Here is a 22,873-nt window from a genome sequence, read left to right as displayed (position 1 = left end):
AAAGGGTTAATGAATACTGAGAGACTTTGATTGAGAAGGTGGTAATTTTCCACAGCTGCCAAAGGTTCAACCCCTTAAGGATTCCCGCGATTGGGCGGGTGCAGGAGCTGCACCCGCCCGATCAGCGGCACGGACCCGGTGGTCACTGACAGCCAGGCTCCTGCTGCATACGCCGACATCAGGGAAGACACCGATGGCAGCGTATTAACTTCTTGTATGCCGCGGTCAAAGATAACAGTGGAATGCAGAGGGTTTGTGGAGGGTACGCATGCCCTCCTCATCTCCATTGGGTCCCCGCGCTGCAGTGGCGGGAACCCGATGGCACAGGAGGCAAGCCCGATGCCTTCCATAGGCATCGGGGCTTGCCTTCTACGGAAGCCAGTGAGATCCAGTCCTTATGCTGGGTCTCACAGGCAGGCTGTCAGCATAAAAGCTGAGTTGACAGCCAATGCATTACAATACAGGTTGTATTGTAATGCATTGTAGAGGCGATCAGACCCCAAAAAATGAAGTCCCAGAGTGGGACAAAAATTTGAAGTAAAAAAAACAGTTTTTTATAATAATAATAAAAAAATTTGAAGTAAAAAAAAGCCCCTTTCCCAAAATAAAACACATAAAATTGTAAAAAAATTAGAAAAAAAAGAAAAACAGATTTCTGCATCCGTAACGACCAGCTCTGTAAAAATATCACATGATCCACCCCCTCACCGGAACGGTGACATATTAGGTATCGCCGTGTCTGTAACAACCAGGTCTATTAAAATATCACATAACCTAACCACCGTTAAATGGCGTAAAAAAAACAATTAACACCTTACAGCACAAAAAGTGTAATACCATGCGATCCAAAGGTCATACGCACCCCAAAATAGTACCAATCAAACTGTAATCTCATCCCGCAAAAACCCTACCTAAGACAATCGCCCAAAAAAAAAAATATGACTCTCAAAATATGGAGACACTAAAACATGATTTTTTTGTTTTAAAATGCATTTATTGTGTAAAAAATAAATAAAAAAGTATACATATTAGGTATTTATGCATCTGTAACAACCTGCTGTATAAAAATATCACATGAACTAACCCCTCAGGTGAACACTGTAAAATAAAAAAATAAGAAAACGGTGTCAAAAAAGCCATTTTTTTTTTCTTTACATCACAAATAGTGTAATACAAAGCGATCAAAAAGCCATATGTAGCCAATAGTACCAACAAAACTGCCACCGTATCCCATATTTTCCAAACTGGGGTCACTTTTTTGGAGTTTCTACTCTAGGGGTGCATCAGGGGGTCTTCAGATGTGACATGGCAACTTATGGGTGGTTTCTATTATGTAAGCCCCACAAAGTGACTTCAGACCTGAACTGGTCTTTAAAAATTAAGTTTTAGAAATTTTTTTACATAATTTTAAGATTTGCTTCTAAACTTCTAAGCCTTCTAATGTCCCAAAAAAGGAAAATGTAATTTACAAAATGATCCAAACATGAAGTAGACATATGGAAATGTGAAGTAATAAGAATTTTAGAAGGTATCACTATCTGTTTTAAAAGCAGAAAAATAGAAATTTTGAAAATTGCAAATGTTTCCCAATTTTTTGTAAATTTTTTTATATAAATAAAAATGAAATATTTTGACTCAATTTACCATTGTGTTGAAGTACAATCTCAGAATGGCGTTTTAAAGTTTTTACCACATAAAGTGACACCTGTCAGATTTGCAAAAAATGTCCTGGTCCTTAAGGTGAAAAATGGCAGTGTCCTGAAGGGGTTAAAGAAGACCATGTTTTGGAGGGAAAAACCCATTCTTGTTTACCACCAAAAACAGACAGTCTGACCTTTTAAATGTCTGGTTTTAGCTCTGTTGTTATGTCTAGAAACCTGTTTTTGTCTGGCAAAACTGCTGTGTCATTGCCACTGAGTAGCATTGAAGCTCTAATGTAAGTCTATACCAGATGGGAGTTGAAAAAATGTATCTGTTTGTGCTGAGTTTCTCCCCTCCCACCTCCCACTAGAAGGTTCTAGTCTAGCTAGAAACTGTATATAAGGAGAGCAGTCAGAGCCCCTAGTGTTCTGCAGTTAGGGACCAGTGCTTGGAGGGAAGATTCATGCCAGCCTGCATGAGTGACCAGAAGAAGACGCTGAGATGGGGACACTGAGCCACAGACCATGGGTCACTAGCCCTGTGACAAAGGAGCCACCCAGACTACTGAGCAACAGACTGTGGGCCCTTGATCAGGATGCCAGCCTTCTGAGAGAGAGAGGGACAGTGAGCTCAGGCCTTTCCTCACCAAAGAATCTTCCTCTACCAGGGAGGAAACTGGAGAAGCCAGCCCTTTGCTTCGCCTGTATTATTTTGTACCTGAATTCCTCCAGTAAAGAAGCACCCTGGTTTACTGCAGACCCTGACTCTCTGGACTTATTTCCCATTGGGGTGCACCATGCCTTACCATCGCTTACGGAGAGCAGCAACACGTGGTGACACCTCAACGGTGTCCGGGGGAACCCAGCATAGCATTGGGGCCATCCCAAACCCGGCCACTGCACCTGTTGTACACAACCAACTTTTATTCAACTGAAACATATTTTTTATGGCAACAAATACAAGTTATGCTTTATTATTCCCCCAATAATTTTCTATGTGAGTATATTGACTATGCCCTAATGAGAAATATTGGGGGGGAGGATTGGTCATGATGGATTTTAACACGCCCAGTCCTTCGTGCTTGCAGGAGATAAGCAGTGGCAGAGGATTATTCCCTTTTTCTCAATAAAAACACAGGCACGAACGGCTGAACGTGTATGCAATTTTAGTTTGCCAACTTTGCCAAAGTTTAATGTGTAACAATCATTTTATTTATCTTGTAGAAGTTAACACCAAATTACACACAACTCCTCCCTGCATACATATACTGTACATAAATATAAAAAGCTCAGTGGCCTGTGGAAGATGTTGTAGGGAATGGAAAGCATTAGGTGAAACTTCCCTGTGTATACAAGTAATATTTTGTCAAGTATACAAATAGCAATGTATTTACTAGCATTGCCCACACAATAGATGTAGCTAATGTTGGGAACAATAGTAACTAAGGAATGGAAGGAGAAGTCTAAGTATAAATAGCGTTAAGATCTCCAGCAGGCTGTTCCGGATCCAGAGAGCTCCGGCAGGCTATTCCGGATCCAGAGAGCTCCGGCAGGCTGTTCCGAATCCAGAGAGCTCCAGAAGGCTGTTCCAGATCCAGAGAGCTCCAGAAGGCTGTTCCAGATCCAGAAAGCTCTGGCAGACTGTTCCAGATCCAGAGAGCTCTGGAAGGCTGTTCCAGAGAGCTCAGCAGACTGTTCTGGATCCAGAGAGCTTTGGCAGGCTATTCCAGATACAGAGAGCTCCGGCAGGATGTTCCAGACCCAAAGAACTCTGGCAGGCTGTTCCAGATCCAGGGAGCTCCTGCAGGCTGTTCTGGATCCAGAGAGCTCTGGCAGGCTGCTCCGGATCCAGAGAGCTCCGGCAGGCTGTTCCAGATCCAGAGAGCTCCGGCAGGCTGTTCCAAATCCAGAGAGCTCTGGCAGGCTGTTCCAGATCCAGAGAACTCTGGCAGGCTGTTCTCTTCTGGAACAGCCTGCCAGAGATCTTAACGCTGATGTGAAAGAGGTCTTACTTTATCACTTTGCAGATTATGCAGAGAGATAATTGAATTTTTGAGTGATAAATGTTGAGTTACACGTACAAGTATTATATACAGTAGGTCACTCACTGGGTAGCACTATAGCTTTGTAGTATTAAGACAGTGGATTCTCAGAAGTCATGTTTTAAGGATCAGACACTGACTTACAGGGTAACCACCTATAGATGGCAGTAGAGAGACAGTTTTCCTCCTCCTGGAAGAGACCCATTTTGCATATCATTCCCAGGGAGCAGTGCCCTATAGACTCCCTACCAGCTGGACTTATCTGGCAGTTTATGCCAGACATCAAAAGTATACTTACAGTATGAGCTTTTTACCTCCTATGACATTAGCTGTAGAAAATGTGTGTGAAATACAATAGCTAAAGTGGACAGAAAGTTCCACTAAGGACACCGTGCAGTATATGTATGTTGGCATTATACACTGTATATAATTAATCTACCTGGATTTAAACACTCTCATTACAGTACAATATGTGATTATTTTATTTTTTTATCTTGTAGAAGTCATAATGGCCAAAATAATTAATACACATCATACCTATGGTGCTGTCCCAAAGGTTTCCATCCAAGACATGGATGAAGAGATCAACAGAATGGAAAGTGGTGAAAGCAGGTACAGGATATGTCAGTCCAGTGGAGGTAGTCTCGGACTGTTCTATATCATTCAGGGTCAAAACAATGCAATGTATAATACAGTATAAATATATGTTACTTCCATATATCCTTTAAAGAGAACCTGCTTATAAAAATTATGCTTGTCTTGTGAAAATCACTTGCTGTGTTTAAAAAAAAAAAAAAGACTTTTATTCTTTATTCAAATTAGCGATAACGTAAACCAACAGGTGGGGCCTAGCCCCTCAGTTCCTCAGCTTTCCAATGCTGGCCACATTTCTAGGTGCACTAAAGACCTTATTTGCATAATTTTTACAAGATAGGTCTCATTTTAACCGCCTCCCGACCGCCTTACGCAGGGATTCGTCCTGAGGGCGGTCGGGTTGTTCCTCGTTGACGCATTGGCACATCATCTCGGAAGTTATACTACAGCCTGCCAGCGAAAGATCATGTTTTGTTAACAGCGTCTAATATACCTGCTGCCTGGTCCTCTGGTGGTCCCTTTTGCTTGGATCGACCACCAGAGGACACAGGCAGCTCTGTAAGTAGCACCAATCACCACACTACACTACACCCCCCCTGTCACTTATTAACCCCTTATTAACCCCTGATCACCCCATATAGACTCCCTGATCACCCCCTGTCATTGATCACCCCCCTGTAAGGCTCCATTCAGACGTCCGTATGTGTTTTGCGGATCCGCGGATCCGCAAAACACGGACACCGGCATTTTGCGGATCCGCACATTGCTAGAACTATATAGAAAATGCCTTTTCTTGTCCGCAATTGCGGACAAGAATAGGACATGTTCTATAGGCTCTACAAAAAACGCAGTGTTCGCCCGATCAGGCCCCACAGAATGTTTTTTTTTTTTTTCTGATCACTGCAAAAAACACAGTGAAATCGCAGCGGCGCTATAAAGATCACTTTTGAGGGGCATGGCGAGTTCATAGAAGATTTTTAATTTTTTTTTGCACAAGTTAGTGGAAATTGATTATTTTTAATTTTTTCCTACAAAGTCTCATATTCTAGTAACTTGTGACAAAAAATAAAATCTTACATGAACTCACCATACTCCTCACGGAATCCAAATGCGTTAAAAATGCCCTGTGAAATCCTAAAGGTACTCATTGGAATTTGGGCCCCTTTGCGCATCTTGGCTGCAAAAAAGTGTCACTCATGTGGTATCGCCGTACTCAGGAGAAGTAGGGCAATGTGTTTTGGGGTGTATTTTTACATATACCCATGCTGGGTGAGAGAAATATCTCAGAAAATTTACAACTTTGTATAAAAAAAATGGGAAAAGTTGTCTTTTACAGAGATATTTATCTCACCCAGCATGGGTATATGTAAAAATACACCCCAAAACACATTGCCCTACTTCTTCTGAGTACGGCGATACCACATCTGTGACACTTTTTTGCAGCCTAGGTGCGCAAAGGGGCCCAAATTCCAATGAGTACCTTTTAGGAGGGCATTTTTAGACATTTGCATTCCAGACTTCTTCTCACGCTTTAGGGCCCCTAAAATGCCAGGGCAGTATAACTACCCCACATGTGACCCCATTTTGGAAAGAAGACACCCCAAGGAATTCCGTGAGGAGCATAGCGAGTTCATGTAAAATTTTATTTTTTGTCACAAGTTAGTGGAATATGAGACTTTGTAAGAAAAAAAAGAAAAAAATCATTTTCCGCTAACTTGTGCAAAAAAAAAAAACTTCTATGAACTCGCCATGCCCCTCACAGAATACCTTGGGGTGTCTTCTTTCCAAAATGGGGTCACATGTGGGGTATTTATACTACCCTGGCATTTTAGGGGCCCTAAAGCGTGAGAAGTAGTTTGGAATCCAAATGCCTAAAAATGCCCTCCTAAAAGGTACTCATTGGAATTTGGGCCCCTTTGTGCACCTAGGCTGCAAAAAAGTGTCACACATGTGGTATCGCCGTACTCAGGAGAAGTAGGGCAATGTGGTTTGGGGTGAATTTTTTATATATATACTCATGCTGGGTGAGAGAAATATCTCTGTAAAATGACAACTTTGTATACAAGAATGGGAAAAGTTGTCTTTTACAGAGATATTTATCTCACCCAGCATGGGTATATGTAAAAACACATTGCCCTACTTCTTCTGAGTACGGCGATACCACATGTGTGACACTTTTTTGCAGCCTAGGTGCGCAAAGGGGCCCAAATTTCAATGAGTACTTTTAGGATTTTTACAGGGCATTTTTTTACACATTTGGATTCCAAACTACTTCCACCCCACAAGTGACCCCATTTTGGAAAGAAGACACCCCAAGGTGTTTTGTGAGGGGCATGGCGAGTTCATGTAAAATTTTATTTTTTGTCACAAGTTAGTGGAATATGAGACTTTGTAAGAAAAAAAAAAAAAAAAAAGAAATTCAATTTCCGCTAACTTGTGACAAAAAATAAAAACTTCCATGAACTCACTATGCCCATCAGTGAATACCTTAGGGTGTCTACTTTCCGAAATGGGGTAATTTGTGGCGTGTTTCTGCTGTCTGGGCATTGTAGAACCTCAGGAAACATGACAGGTGCTCAGAAAGTCAAAGTGCGTAAATAAATTTTTTTGCACCATAGTTTGTAAACGCTATAACTTTTACCCAAACCAATAAATATACACTTATTGCATTTTTTTTAAAATCAAAGACATGTAGAACAATAAATTTTGAGAAAAATGTATATAGAAATGGAGTTTTATTTGAAAAATTTTACAACAGAAAGTGAAAAATGTCATTTATTTGCAAAAATTTCGGTCATTTTCGATTAATATCAAAAAAAGTTAAAATGTCAGCAGCAATGAAATACCACCAAGTGAAAGCTCTATTAGTGAGAAGAAAAGGAGGTAAAATTCATTTGGGTGGTAAGTTGTATGACCGAACAATAAACCGTGAAAGTAGTATAGTGCAGAATTATAAAAAGTTGTCTGGTCATTAAGGGGGTTTAAGCTAGGGGGGGCTGAAGTTGTTAATCTGCAGGATCATCCCTACTATTTAAGGGTTGATCCTGCTTATAAGTGCTCTTTAACCGCCTCCGGACCGCCTAACGCAGGATCGCGTTCCGGAGGCGGTCGATTCATTCCTCCTTGACGCATCTACGCGTCATCTCGCAAGACGCAAGATTTCCTGTGAACGCGCGCACGCAGGAGCGCACGTTCACAGGAACAGGAGGTAAGCGAGTGGATCTGCAGCCTGCCAGCGGCGATCGTTCGTTGGCAGGCTGTAGATGCGATTTTTTTTAACCCTTGAAAGGTATATCAGACGCTGTTTTGATAACAGCGTCTGATATACCTGCTACCTGGTCCTCTGGTGGTCCCTTTTGCTTGGATCGACCACCAGAGGACACAGGCAGCTCTGTATGTAACACCAAACACCACTACACTACACCCCCCCCTGTCACTTAACCCCTTATTAACCCCTGATCATTCCCCTGTCATTGATCACCCCCCTGTAAGGCTCCATTCAGACGTCCGTATGTGTTTTGCGAATCCGCGGATCCGCAAAACAGGGACACCGCGGATCTGAAAAACACGGACACCAGCAATGTGCTTTCCACATTTTGCGGTTCCGCACATTGCCAGAACTATATAGAAAATGCCTTATCTTGTCCGCAATTGCGGACAAGAATAGGACATGTTCTATAGGCTCTACAAAAAACGCAGTGTTCACCCGATCAGGCCTGATCTTGTGCGCACACTTGCGTTCAGTCCGCCCCACCGCAGATACAGAATATTTTTTTTTCTGATCACTGCAAAAACACCGGAAAATCGCTGCGCTCTATAAAAAGATCACTTTTGAGGGGCATGGGGAGTTCATAGAAGAATTTTTTGGGCACAAGTTAGCGGAAATAGATTTTTCTTTTTTTTTCTTACAAAGTCTCATATTCCACTAACTTGTGACAAAAAATAAAATCTCACATGAACTCACCATACCCCTCACGGAATCCAAATGCGTAAAATGTTTTAGATATTTATATTCCAGACTTCTTCTCATGCTTTAGGACCCCTAAAATGCCAGGGCAGTATAAATACCCCACATGTGACCCCATTTTGGAAAGAAGACACCCCAAGGAATTCCGTGAGGGGCATGGTGAGTTCCTAGAATATATTATTTTTTTTGGCACAAGTTAGCGGAAAATGATTTATTTTTTTTCTCTTACAAAATCATTTTCCGCTAACTTGTGCCCAAAAAAAAAATATTCTAGGAACTCGCCATGCCCCTCACGGAATATCTCTCTAAAATGACAACTTTGTATAAAAAAATGGGAAAAGTTGACTTTTAGAGAGAGATTTCTCTCACCCAGCATGGGTATATGTAAAAATACACCCCAAAACACATTGCCCTACTTATCACGAGTACGGTGATACCACATGTGTGACACTTTTTTGAAGCCTAGGTGGGCAAAGGGGCCCAAATTCTAAAGAGCACCTTTAGGATTTCACAGGGCATTTTTGACACATTTGGATTTCAAACTACTTCTCACGCATTAGGGCCCCTAAAATGCCAGGGCAGTATAAATACCAAACAAGTGACCCCATTTTGGAAAGAAGACACCCCAAGGTATTTTGTGATGGGCATAGTGAGTTCATGGAAGTTTTTATTTTTTGTCACAAGTTAGTGGAATATGAGACTTTGTAAGAAAAAATAAATAAATAAAAATATCCTCATTTTCCGCTAACTTGTGACAAAAAATAAAAAGTTCTATGAACTCACTATGCCCATCAGCAAATACCTTAGGGTGTCTACTTTCCGAAATGGGGTGTTTCTACTGTCTGGGCATTGTAGAACCTCAGGAAACATGACAGGTGCTCAGAAAGTCAGAGCTGCTTCAAAATGCGGAAATTCACATTTTTGTACCATAGTTTGTAAACGCTATAACTTTTGCGCAAACCAATAAATATACACTTATTGTATTTTTTTATCAAAGACATGTAGAACAATAAATTTAGAGAAAAATGTATATAGAAATGTAGTTTTAGTTGAAAAATTTTACAACTGAAAGTGAAAAATGTCATTTTTTTGCAAAAAAAAAAATCGGTAAATTTCGATTAATAACAAAAAAAGTAAAAATGTCAGCAGCAATGAAATACCACCAAATGAAAGCTCTATTAGTGAGATAAAAAGGAGGTAAAATTCATTTGGGTGGTAAGTTGTATGACCGAGCAATAAACCGTAAAAGTAGTGTAGTGCAGAATTGTAAAAAGTGGCCTGGTCATTAAGGGGGTTTAAGCTAGGGGAGCTGAGGCGGTTAAAGGCTATGTACACTTTTGGAAGTAATTTTGGTTTATGATTGCATTTTACTCATTTTTGGCTAAAGATCATATTTTCAATAGGCCTTTATTAAAAATATTGAGCCATTCTGTCACAAAGGGTTAACTGTTTTTCTAGCTATGTGACTGGTGCTTTCACTTTATAACCATTATCTCTAAACTAAAGAGGACATAAACACTTATTTAAGCCACATTCTTATCAGTAAGATAAGAATTGAGCTATAATGAGTGTTTAATGTCAGAGATCAGAGATAAGGAGTCCGTCTGCTCCCCAGATGACGGAAAAGATAGAAAATCCACAGGCAGCTAGTAGAGGATCTCAGCTACGTACATAAGAAAGGATTCCATATTTTTCATAAACATCAATTGAAATAAAAAAAATGTGCTCAAAATAAGTACAATGCAATAATAAAATAATTGCACCCAAAGGTGTACATATCCTTTAAAGCCCCCATAAGCTCTGTGATACAACATTCTTATTTTAACATTTGCTAAATATTTATCCATCATATTGTACAGATATAAGTATATGCATTTACTGTACCTTACATTAACAGTATATATCTTGTTGATGACAGACTTCTAAGTAAGCATGAAGAGACTAATGGTACTGTACACCCGGTGGAAAACATAAGATGCTACAGCATATTCTCAAGCAAGAACCGGGTACATGCTGTTACTGCAGCCTTACACCGGTAAGTACTTACTTGTGCATGCCTGGAATTAATGAATAGGGTCTGCTCTTTTTTTTCCCAGAAACAGCGCTGCATTTAGTCCAATTCATTTACATGGGGAAGGCTTGCAATATCAGACCCAGCCAATGGACAGATATGAAGCAGTTGCTGGATAAAAGCAAAAGTAGTCCCTTTAAATTGGACTAAGATAGTGCAAATTCTATTGATTAACTTTTGTGAAAAGGAATCTCCATAGGAAACTGTAACTCTGCTCACTAACCAGCAGAGGGAGTATGTCTTATGTAAAAGTCCTAGGTGGCGCATGAAAATAGGGCTAGGTACCTAAGACCAGGTTAAGCCATGGCCCAGAAAAAGATGGATGGGAACTGATTAGCCCTTTTCAGGTTAGTTACAAGCCTTGACAAAAGATGAATAGTTCTGCTTTAAATTAAAGGGGTTATCCCCATGATTAATGTAAAAATGAAAATCAGACAACATCTACTGTAATACATGGCAATTTATTTCTAACAAAGCCAGAACCAGCCCTGTACCTCACATGGATCCAGAGATTTCCTCATTCATTGCTCTAATTGCTCTAGTAGATTTATTTCAAGCTGGTAGCTCAAGGGAAGTGTCCTTTCTGCTGCAGCTCAGGGGGAGTGTCCTTTTCTCCCTATCACAGCCCAAGAGGCAGTTGGAGGATGACACTGAGCATGTGCAGCCATCTGAGGGAGCCGGGCAAAGAAATAAGAAAAAGGACAAAGAGCAGGTGGCGGTATACAGATACATTTTATATGGCTATACAAAAGATCCAGGCGCTGAATGATTTTTGTCGGACAATCCGTTTAGTTAAAATAAATGGAATCTGTCATCAGGAAATTAACTGTTAATCCAGGAACAATGCCCTGTAGGACTAGCTCAGCTGCATATAATATCTTTTATTTAGAAATCTGTTGCTTCATTCTGCAGAAAATGAACGTTTTATCCATATGCAAACGAGCAGTTAAGTGCACCAAGGGCAGCCCCAATACACGCTGTGCACCTTTGCTCTTCCTGTTGTCCCAACCAGCCCCACCGTCTCCATCTTGATTGGCCAGGACAGGTACCTGTATAGTCATTTTGCCTGGCTCTGTCAATCAAGAAGGAGATGGGCTGACAGAGGAAGCATGAGGAACAAGGGTGCACAAAGTGGCTTGAGCCAACTCTCGTGCACTTAAAGGGGTTGTCCCATTTGGAAATCATGGCATATTGATATGATATGCCACATGTTCTAAAGGTATGGGTTCTCACTGCTATCTTTAAAATGGGCCCCTGCTGTGAATAGAGAGCATGTCGCGCATGCACAGCTTCCTCCTTCAATGCTAAGGCTCAGCTATTTTTGGAAGTCTTAGAGGACACTGCACATGTGCGGCATTCAGTCCTTTCACAATGGGGCCCTGTTTTTGAGACAGGAGTGGGTCCCAGAGGTGGGAACCACACCTATAGAATAGTTAAAGGGGTTATACAACCCCTATAATTACCCCAAAATGTCTGGGTCCCTCACAGAGATTATACTTACCTTGCTTCCTGGCACCAGCATCTCTCCTGATGCCCGCATGGCTGCTGCTGCATCTCCAGGGTGATGCTAGGGAGGCTCATTCTAGTTGCGGCCATGTGGGCATCAGGAGCTACGAGGATGCCAGGGAGTGAGGTAAGTATAACCTGTGTGAGGTGCCTGGGCATTTTGGAGGGCAATTATAGGGGTTGGATAACCCCTTTAAATGTTCTATAGGTGTGGTTCCCACCTCTGGGACCTGCTCCTGTCTCAAAAACAGGGCCCCATTTTGAAAGGCCAGCATGCCGCATGTTAATTATCCCTTTAAGGCATATCCTATCAATATGCCATAAATGTCTAGATTAGGGATGCTACAACTCCCACCGTGCCCTGCTGTAGGCTGATAGCTATAGGATGTCAAGGCATGCTGGGAGATGTAGTTTTTAAACAGCTGGAGGGCCGCAGGTTGGACATCCCTGGTCTAGATGATAAAACCCCCTTAATGGTTCACTTGCATATAGATTAAAAGTGCTTCTGATCCAAAATGAAGCAATGGATCGCTAAGTGAGCTGAGCTAGTCCTTCAAGACAAAATTCTAACCCTATTGCATATATTTGGTTAGAAAGTTCTAACACAGTATTTGAATTGTATTTTTCTACCTCAGAAAAAACTTTTCTAATTTTCCCTAGTGAACAACATCTTCCCGGCACAGCCGCAGTCTGTAATACCAATAACAGCAACAATAAGGATGAGTAAGTATTCAATATGTGTACTATGACCAAAGGATATTCCCATGAGAGTAACGGTGGATTTAGACTGCCCAATTTTAGGCAGATTATCAGGAATGCTCATTCCCAGCAATCTGCCTGTCGAAATGTGCTCCCGTTCACCTGATGAACGAGTGAAATACTTGTTCATTGGGTGATCCTATCGTTCATGCAGGCACATCAATCATAGTTTCTGGGCAGCAGATCGTGCGGCCTAAACAGCGATCTGCTGCCCAAAAACCATGAATCTGTCTGAGGACAAGGGATGGCAATTCATTGAATGTGCAGTTACTTCCTTCCCGACAATCGGCTGTAACATCGTTCGGTATAAACCCGCCTTTAGGAATAGAATATTGCTATTGATCACTTGGAGTCTGAAGACCACAACCCATCTGATTCTCAAAATGAAGAAGCTGCAGTGCTTGTTAAAGGGAAGCTTTCACCTCTCCCGATTTACCTGTTTTAATAGCTTCATGCATTCCCCATGTAATAACAATTGTGGAGCATCCATTCTTATGTCTGTATGTTGTGCTGTTCCTTTATTACTTCCACTAGAAGTTATGAATAAAATGCTAGCAGTCTGCAGTAAGGGTACAGAGGGGTGGTAACTGTCACGCCCACAGGGAGTGGGGAAGTGACCACTGAGCTCAACCCGCACCCCTGTCCCTGCCAACTTGCCTTGCAAGTCCTAGAGACAAGGGACAACTGGTTGATAAACCCTAACTTAGGTAAGTGCAGGGAAGACGGACAAACATACAAGCGACGTAAAACAAGCCGAGTCAAAACCAAGAGAGCAGCACGGTACCAGAGGAGCAAGCGGAGGATCGTCAGGAAGGAGCTGAAGTCAAAACCAGGAGGAAACGCCAAGACCAAGGGATGAGACAGTCGGGAAGTCAAAACACGAGCAGATGATCAGAACACCAGGTAAGTAAAACGCAGGAAGGACCACAATAACAGGCACTAGTGGAGTCATGTGACGCTTCACATGATTCTAGAACACCAATACAGCCGAGCGCCAAGGGAGCAGCTCAGTGCTCAGCCCCATCGTGGTTGCCCCGGGACCGGGCGACGCGGGGCGCGCTGATGACGCAAGCACGCCCCGGCCGTCTGCGCACAGAGCGCCCCGTGACCTTGCGGTTGCCACGGGAACGGGAAACGCGTAGAGCGCTGATGATGTGAGCGCGCCCCGGCCGTCCCCGCACCATGACAGTATCCAGTTGGGGGTGTGTACCTGCAGTCTCAAAATGGCAGCACTGATTGGATAGAATGAATCTGTGTAGGTACATCCCCCAATTGGTTACCACCCCTCTGTACCCTTACTGCAGACTGCTAGCAATTCATACATAACGTCTGGTACAGTGTTTCCCAACCAGTGTGCCTCCAGCTGTTTCAAAACTATAACTCCCAGCATGCCCGGACAGCCTTTGGCTGTGCGGGCATGCTGGGAGTTGTAGTTTTGCAACAGCTGTAGACACACTGGTTGGGAAACACTGGTCTAGTAGAAATAATAAAGGAATGACACAACATAGAGCCATAAGAATAGATGCTCCAGAAATGTTATTACATGGGGAATACATGAAGCGTCTAAAACAGGCATGTCAGGAGAGGCGACAGGTCCTCTTTAACTGCTGCGGCTCCATCACAGTATTTCCATTTACAATGATGCTTACAGCCCCCTCCTGTGCAATGAACTACAACACCGCTCCACAGTGCGGGTGTGCAGGACATAAGAAGAGATCCCTGAGTTTAGACACCCAGTGTTCGCAATACTAAGTTATACCCTACTGATGCACCCTAACATCACATAATTATACTGTGCAGTTTCATCGCTGCAGGAACTTCTATGGCCGCTTTCAGATGAGCGTATTGAGATCCGTCAGTATTCTCGCTCAGGATCCTGATGATATATCATCAGTATTGTCATCAGGATTGCTTCAGGATTTCATCAGGATTGACATGCGTATTTCTTCCTTCCTTAATTATTTATGCTCTGCACAGACTGTAATGTACGTATCTGAAAAACAAATCCGCACAAAACTCGGATATGCTGAGAAAATGCCCATATGAGTAGCTCCATTCATTAACATTAGCAGCTGATTCCGGGACATTAAATCCGGACTATATACGCATTGCAAATACGCTCGTCTGAAAGTGGCCTATTAGTGTTTTTTTGTGTTAGGCTACTTTCACACTAGCGTTCGTCGGTCCGCTCGTGAGCTCCGTTTGAAGGAGCTCACGAGCGGACCCGAACGCCTCCGTCCAGCCCTGATGCAGTCTGAATGGAGCGGATCCGCTCAGACTGCATCAGTCTGGCGGCGTTCAGCCTCCGCTCCGCTCGCCTCCGCACGGCCAGGCGGACAGCTGAACGCTGCTTGCAGCGTTCAGCTGTCCGCCTGGCCGTGCGGAGGCGAGCGGATCCGTTCAGACTTACAATGTAAGTCAATGGGAACGGATCCGCTTGAAGATGACACCATATGGCTCAATCTTCAAGCGGATCCGTCCCCCATTGACTTTACATTGAAAGTCTGAACGGATCCGCTCAGGCATCTTGCGCACTTAGAAATTTTTCTAAGTTATTAATGCAGACGGATCCGTACTGAACGGAGCCTCCGTCTGCATTAATATGATCGGATCCGTTCAGAACGGATCCGATCAAGCGCAAGTGTGAAAGTAGCCTTAACCTGCAGCATGGACCGGCTGAGGTTTGTGCTGCTGGTTGAACTTAAAGGGGTTGTGCCATCTGGGACATTTATAGCATATATCGCAAGAGAAGGAGGCAGCATCATAGCATCCTATGAAATTATCTACCGCAATGAAGATGGTTCCTAGGAAGCAGAGCAGTATGCTCACAGCACAAACCTCAGCCGGACGATTTTGTGGGTTAACAGCAAAACTTGCTAATACAGTGATTTAGAGACAGAATTATATTGCAAAGTCCTGCAGTATGATCATATTTTGTGTGAACCTCGAGATATGCTTTAAAGGCTATGGACACCTTTGAGGGTATTTTTTCATTATTGCATTCTACTCATTTTGGGTTAAAAACCTTTTTTTTTTATTTGGTCTTTATTAAAAATTTCCAGCAGTTCTTGAACTACAGGGGTTGATTGAGAGTGTATCTGCAGACTGTCAGTCTCTATTTACCTCCTGCCCCGTCATCCAGCAGAGCTGCCTGAACAGTCTGTAGCCCTGTTCTTTCAACTCTTGACAGCTCACAAATTCTCATTACAGTTCAAGTCTTATCACATTGATAAGGATAAGGTTTAGATAAGTGTTTATGAGCTTCAGTAGATCACAGATAAGGGATTCACATGAGCTGTCGGATAATGGGATTCAATGTAACCACGGTGCCCTGCTGTTCTGCAAATACACAGATTACACTGTAATACCTAGAAAGTGGCTGATATATTTTTTAATAAAGACAAACTGAAAAAATCATTTTTTCCCCCCCAAAAAAGCAAAATGCAATAAGACCAGAAAATTGGTCCCAAAGGTGTCCATTGCCTTTAACTTTGAATTATGTCACAGAATGTATGATGTTTCTTTTCTTTTTCAGGGAAGAAAAAAAGAAAAAGAAAAAAGAAAAAAAAGAGTATGTATAGAACTGACCAGATTTTTTCAGTATGTAATGGGCAGTGGGGGTGGACCCACTGTGCCAACTAACCAGTTTGACTTTGGGCTAAACCTAAGGGCATTGTCCTGGTGGTTCCCTGGTATTCACCCTTTAACCCCTGTACGGGGAGCTAGATTTTGCTGCAGGGAACCAACCAGGCCACTACATCCTGGAGTAGTCCTGGTGTAGTTGACGGCTAACCCATGGGGGTCAGAGACACTGGTGCGAAGTACCATGGACTCAAATGCGAAAAGCAAAAGGCAAAAAGTGCAGTCTGAACACAGTCCAATATCAGGGCAGGCCGAGTACCTGTGTATTTCAAATAGCAATTACTAGGTCAGGGCAGGCAGAGTACGTGCATAGTCCAGGTCACATTCCAAGATTGGGGCAGGCGGCAGGAGCAGAATTGGTAGACAGGCACGGTACATTACAAGAGTAGTCAGACAAGAGCTCACCTTCACTGGTTATTAGAGACTAGAAGACTTCAAAGCTCAGGTGAGGAGGTGAAAGACTTCTCAGCACTTAGTCATCAGCTGGACGTGAGCAAATGGGCAAGGTTCATGGAGCACTTGTCCCAATACACAGAGAGAAAGTGAAGTGATGCCCGCGCCTGCCGGATAGCATCGGACATAGGCCACCAGCCTAACACAGTAGATCATTATCTATATGAGTTTTTATTTCCAAGCTTACATGACAGTGCCTTGTGCATTGGGAAAGGGGCAAGGATAGCTTTAGGGTGGTCATACAGATTGCACATTACTGATGTGTCTGGGACCGGCACACCATCTGATGTTTAGAAGTGCAGCTGACATTCCTTTGTCATGCTTAGAGGAACAAGAATAAGGCATATTAAATTACATGCCCTATCCCTTGTTCTCTAGGAGGGTAAGCTGCTGCCAGACACCTCTCCACATTGAGTACACAATCACACTGGTCTGAAACTATTGTGCATATAGCATGCATGTGGGGGAGTATGGGAGAAATGGCTCTTGGCAGAATGAGCGCTTGCAGACTGCTAGTGAAGGTACATACCTACCTTTAGAATACTCTAGATGATTTTAAATGTCTTTTTGTTTAAATATAGCAAATCTGATCATAAAAAGGAAAAGAAAAAAGACAAGGAAAAAAAGAAAGACAAAGAAAAAGGAGCAAAAGGCAAAAAAGAAATAAAAGATGATGGAAAAGACAAGGGAAAGGAGAAAGAAAAAGAGAAGGAAAAAGAAAAAACCGACAAGGACAAAGACAAGGACAAAGATAAAGACAAGAAAGAGGAGTAAGTTGGGAGGTGTGACCAAGATATACAATACAGTGGGAGGCAAAATGTTTATAAACATTTGCACATTAATGTGATCGGTCATTACTCATGTAGAAGAATGAGGATATCTTTGCTTTACACCTTGCAGTTTAGAAAAGAGAAACCATACAACCTATATATATACAGGTCCTTCTCAAAAAATTAGCATATTGTGATAAAGTTCATTATTTTCTGTAATGTACTGATAAACATTAGACTTTTATATATTTTAGATTCATCACACACCAACTGAAGTAGTCCAAGCCTTTTATTGTTTTAATATTGATGATTTTGGCATACAGCTCATGAAAACCCAAAATTCCTATCTCAAAAAATTAGCATATCATGAAAAGGTTCTCTAAACGAGCTATTAACCTAATCATCTGAATCAACTAATTAACTCTAAACACCTGCAAAAGATTCCTGAGGCTTTTAAAAACTCCCAGCCTGGTTCATTACTCAAAACCGCAATCATGGGTAAGACTGCCGACCTGACTGCTGTCCAGAAGGCCATCATTGACACCCTCAAGCAAGAGGGTAAGACACAGAAAGAAATTTCTGAACGAATAGGCTGTTCCCAGAGTGCTGTATCAAGGCACCTCAGTGGGAAGTCTGTGGGAAGGAAAAAGTGTGGCAGAAAACACCGCACAACGAGAAGAGGTGACCGGACCCTGAGGAAGATTGTGGAGAAGGACCGATTCCAGACCTTGGGGGACCTGCGGAAGCAGTGGACTGAGTCTGGAGTAGAAACATCCAGAGCCACCGTGTACAGGCGTGTGCAGGAAATGGGCTACAGGTGCCGCATTCCCCAGGTCAAGCCACTTTTGAACCAGAAACAGCGGCAGAAGCGCCTGACCTGGGCTACAGAGAAGCAGCACTGGACTGTTGCATGTCATTCGGAAATCAAGGTGCCAGAGTCTGGAGGAAGACTGGGGAGAGGGAAATGCCAAAATGCCTGAAGTCCAGTGTCAAGTACCCACAGTCAGTGATGGTCTGGGGTGCCATGTCAGCTGCTGGTGTTGGTCCACTGTGTTTTATCAAGGGCAGGGTCAATGCAGCTAGCTATCAGGAGATTTTGGAGCACTTCATGCTTCCATCTGCTGAAAAGATTTATGGAGATGAAGATTTCATTTTTCAGCACGACCTGGCACCTGCTCACAGTGCCAAAACCACTGGTAAATGGTTTACTGACCATGGTATTACTGTGCTCAATTGGCCTGCCAACTCTCCTGACCTGAACCCCATAGAGAATCTGTGGGATATTGGGAAGAGAAAGTTGAGAGACGCAAGACCCAACACTCTGGATGAGCTTAAGGCCGCTATCGAAGCATCCTGGGCCTCCATAACACCTCAGCAGTGCCACAGGCTGATTGCCTCCATGCCACGCCGCATTGAAGCAGTCATTTCTGCAAAAGGATTCCCGACCAAGTATTGAGTGCAGAACTGAACATAATTATTTGAAGGTTGACTTTTTTTGCATTAAAAACACTTTTCTTTTATTGGTCGGATGAAATATGCTAATTTTTTGAGATAGGAAATTTGTGTTTTCATGAGCTGTATGCCAAAATCATCAATATTAAAACAATAAAAGGCTTGAACTACTTCAGTTGTGTGTAATGAATCTAAAATATATGAAAGTCTAATGTTTATAAGTACATTACAGAAAATAATGAACTTTATCACAATATGCTAATTTTTTGAGAAGGACCTGTATATATATATATATATATATATACAAACCGGATTCCCAAAAAGTTGGGACACTATACAAATCGTGAATAAATACTGAATGCAATGATGTGGAGGTGCCAACTTCTAATATTTTATTCAGAATAGAACATAAATCACGGAACAAAAGTTTAAACTGAGAAAATGTACCATTTTAAGGGAAAAATATGTTGAATCAGAATTTCATGGTGTCAACAAATCCCCAAAAAGTTGGGACAAGGCCATTTTCACCACTGTGTGGCATCTCCCCTTCTTCTTACAACACTCAACAGACGTCTGGGGACCGAGGAGACCAGTTTCTCAAGTTTAGAAATAGGAATGCTCTCCCATTCTTGTCTAATACAGGCCTCTAACTGTTCAATCGTCTTGGGCCTTCTTTGTTGCACCTTCCTCTTTATGATGCGCCAAATGTTCTCTATAGGTGAAAGATCTGGACTGCAGACTGGCCATTTCAGTACCCGGATCCTTCTCCTACGCAGCCATGATGTTGTGATTGATGCAGAATGTGGTCTGGCATTATCTTGTTGAAAAATGCAGAGTCTTCCCTGAAAGAGATGACGTCTGGATGGGAGCATATGTTGTTCTAGAACCTGAATATATTTTTCTGCATTGATGGTGCCTTTCCAGACATGCAAGCTGCCCATGCCACACGCACTCATGCAACCCCATACCATCAGGGATGCAGGCTTCTGAACTGAGCATTGATAACAACTTGGGTTGTCCTTGTCCTCTTTGGTCCGGATGACATGGCGTCCCAGATTTCCAAAAAGAACTTTGAATCGTGACTCGTCTCACCACAGAACAGTCTTCCATTTTGCCACACTCCATTTTAAGTGATCCCTGGTCCAGTGAAAACGCCTGAGCTTGTGGATCTTGCTTAGAAATGGCTTCTTCTTTGCACTGTAGAGTTTCAGCTGGCAACTGGCGGATGGCACGGTGGATTGTGTTCACTGACAATGGTTTCTGGAAGTATTCCTGAGCCCATTCTGTGATTTCCTTTACAGTAGCATTCCAGTTTGTGGTGCAGAGTCGTTTAAGGGCCCGGAGATCACGGGCATCCAGTATGGTTTTACGGCCTTGACCCTTACGCACAGAGATTGTTCCAGATTCTCTGAATCTTCGGATGATGTTATGCACAGTTGATGATGATAGATGCAAAGTCTTTGCAATTTTTCGCTGGGTAACACCTTTCTGATATTGCTCCACTATCTTTCTGCGCAACATTGTGGGAATTGGTGATCCTCTACCCATCTTGGCTTCTGAGAGACACTGCCACTCTGAGAAGCTCTTTTTATACCCAATTATGTTGCCAATTGACCTAATTAATGTTAATTGGTCTTCAAGCTCTTCGTTATGCTCAAATTTACTTTTTCCAGCCTCTTATTGCTACTTGTCCCAACTTTTTGGGGATTTGTTGACATCGTGAAAATTTGAATCAACATATTTTTCCTTTAAAATGATACATTTACTCGGATTAAACGTTTGATCTGTCATCTATGTTCTATTACAAATAAAATATTGACATTTGCCATCTCCACATCATTGCATTCAGTTTTTATTCACAATTTGTTTAGTGTCCCAACTTTTTTTGAATCCGGTTTGTGTATATATATATATATATATATATATCCTATACAAGACCTTAAATATTCTGAATTAATAGGGGAGTCCCTTAATCATAACCTCCATCAGCTGGAGCGGAGAGTAACTGGAAAAAGGACTTATCTTGGAGGATGTGCATTATACAGATAGCCAATTGATTTCAATAGGCACCCTGTAATACTTTGCTTCCTCTGTGGTGGTATGACTAGCAAATTAAACCCTTATTACCAGGTTCAACTGGGGATTTTAGCAGATCATGGGTGAGCCAGAGTACAGTACATTCATCCTATATCAAAAGGGATTGTCCACCACGGGAAACCCCTTAGGCTGCGTTCACACGGGCGAGATTTCCGCGCGGGTGCAATGCAGTAGGTGAACGCATTGCACCTGCACTGAATCCTGACCCATTCATTTCAATGGGGCTGTGCACATGAGCGTTTTTTTTCATGCATCACTTCTGCAATGCTTTAAAATCGCAGCATGTTCTATATTCTGCGTTTTTCACGCAGCCCTGGCTCCATAGAAGTGAATGGGGCTGCGTTAATAACGCATTGCATCTGCAAGCAAGTGCGGGTGCGATGCGTTTTTCCCTGATGGTCGCTAGGAGATGTTGTTTGTAAACCTTCAGTTTTTTATCACGCGCGTGAAAAACGCATCAAAACGCATTGCACCCGCGCGGAAAAAACTGAACAACTAAACGCAATTGCAGCCAAAACTGACTGAACTTGCTTGCAAAATGGTGCAAGTTTAACTGAACGCACCCTGAACGCATCCGGACCTAATCTGTCACGCTCGTGTGAACTCAGCCTTAGGGTTGTCTACTATATAAAATCTATTCCATATACCAGGGATGGCCAACCTGAGGCTCTCCAGATGTTGCAAAACTACAACTACCATCATACCCGGACAGTCTTCAGCTATCAGCCTACAGCAGGGCATGGTGGGAGTTGTAGTTTTGCAACATCTGGAGAGCCTGAGGTTGGCCATGCCTGCCATATACCTTAGGTTAGTCCCCCACTCAGGACCCTCATATAGTAGCCAAAACACATAACAGTTATCAAGAGTACTTTATCATTCTGGAGGACCCAGCCTGTATGTGCATTACGTGGGTGGCCCATCGATTTGAATGAGCAGCATGTAATGCTTTTTTTGCCTCTTGGTGGCACTGCAGGGTAGTTTAAAACATGTCCAGTTCCCTTACAGTTTCCAGCAGCAGGGGAACCTTTGATATGCTTATCATATAGGGAAGTGTCTATCAGCAAAGAGAGATTTTTCAAAAAGAAAACAGAACCTTAAACATTGACGTGTATATCTACATGGAGATCAATCCACCATGGTCCTACTTAATACAGTATATTATATGACTTCACATTTTCTATTTCCTCCCTCCAGGAAAAAGAAAGAAATCTACGTCATTGATCCATCAAGCAACGCATATTATAACTGGCTCTTTTGTATTACGATGCCTGTAATGTACAACTGGACCATGATTATAGCAAGGTGAACCTCTAGAGTGATCATTTCCAGCTAAAACCATTCCATACATATTACATGCACATGACAAGTTCCTGCTCATAATGCATTATTGCTTGCAGTTTCAAGATTTAGATGCCTCATGTGAATAATACCATAAGGCCTGTTTCAGATTGCCATTAGGATTTTTGTCCGCCAAAAAAACATACGTATCTATTTTTTTCCAGATTTATTCATTAGTTCATATTCATTTATTTGAGACCCACATTTATCACGAGAACAGGGCCCCATCTAACAACTGCCACAAATGGAGAGGTGGCCATGCATTCATGGCTTTCTCTATTCACTTCTATGGGCTTCCAAAAATAGAGGAGAAAGGTGATGTGATGGGTCACAAGCCACTACCAGCGGGGTCTGGTAGTGACTTATTCTGCTGTCCCTACCGAAAAAAAACTGGCACATTTGGCAAGTTTTATATGTTTATTTATGGTGGAGTCGGGTAAAAAAAGGTCATCGATGTGTGATCGGTGGAGGTCCTAATCCTAGAACCACAACAAATCAGCAAAATGACAGGCCCGTGATACTCATTTGAATGGGCTAAGCTT

General features: G+C 42.5%; 1 protein-coding gene across 1 annotated transcript in view; it reads left to right on the top strand.

Moving 5' to 3' along the window:
* Positions 1 to 4,190: 4,190 nt before the first annotated feature.
* CNGA1 (cyclic nucleotide gated channel subunit alpha 1) overlaps positions 4,191 to 22,873 on the top strand; it is a 29,961-nt gene continuing 11,278 nt past the window's right edge. Inside the window, exons 1-6 of the mRNA XM_044276691.1 lie at positions 4,191 to 4,294; positions 10,162 to 10,278; positions 12,481 to 12,543; positions 16,115 to 16,150; positions 17,256 to 17,444; positions 22,188 to 22,295. Coding sequence (XP_044132626.1) covers positions 4,191 to 4,294; positions 10,162 to 10,278; positions 12,481 to 12,543; positions 16,115 to 16,150; positions 17,256 to 17,444; positions 22,188 to 22,295 — 617 coding nt within the window. The remainder of the gene's footprint in view (positions 4,295 to 10,161; positions 10,279 to 12,480; positions 12,544 to 16,114; positions 16,151 to 17,255; positions 17,445 to 22,187; positions 22,296 to 22,873) is intronic.

This window comes from Bufo gargarizans, chromosome 1 (assembly GCF_014858855.1).
Source record: "Bufo gargarizans isolate SCDJY-AF-19 chromosome 1, ASM1485885v1, whole genome shotgun sequence".
Classification (NCBI taxonomy): Eukaryota; Metazoa; Chordata; class Amphibia; order Anura; family Bufonidae; genus Bufo; species Bufo gargarizans.
The sequence above is the reverse complement of the archived record's forward strand: the minus strand, read 5'-3'. Positions and strand labels throughout refer to the sequence as shown.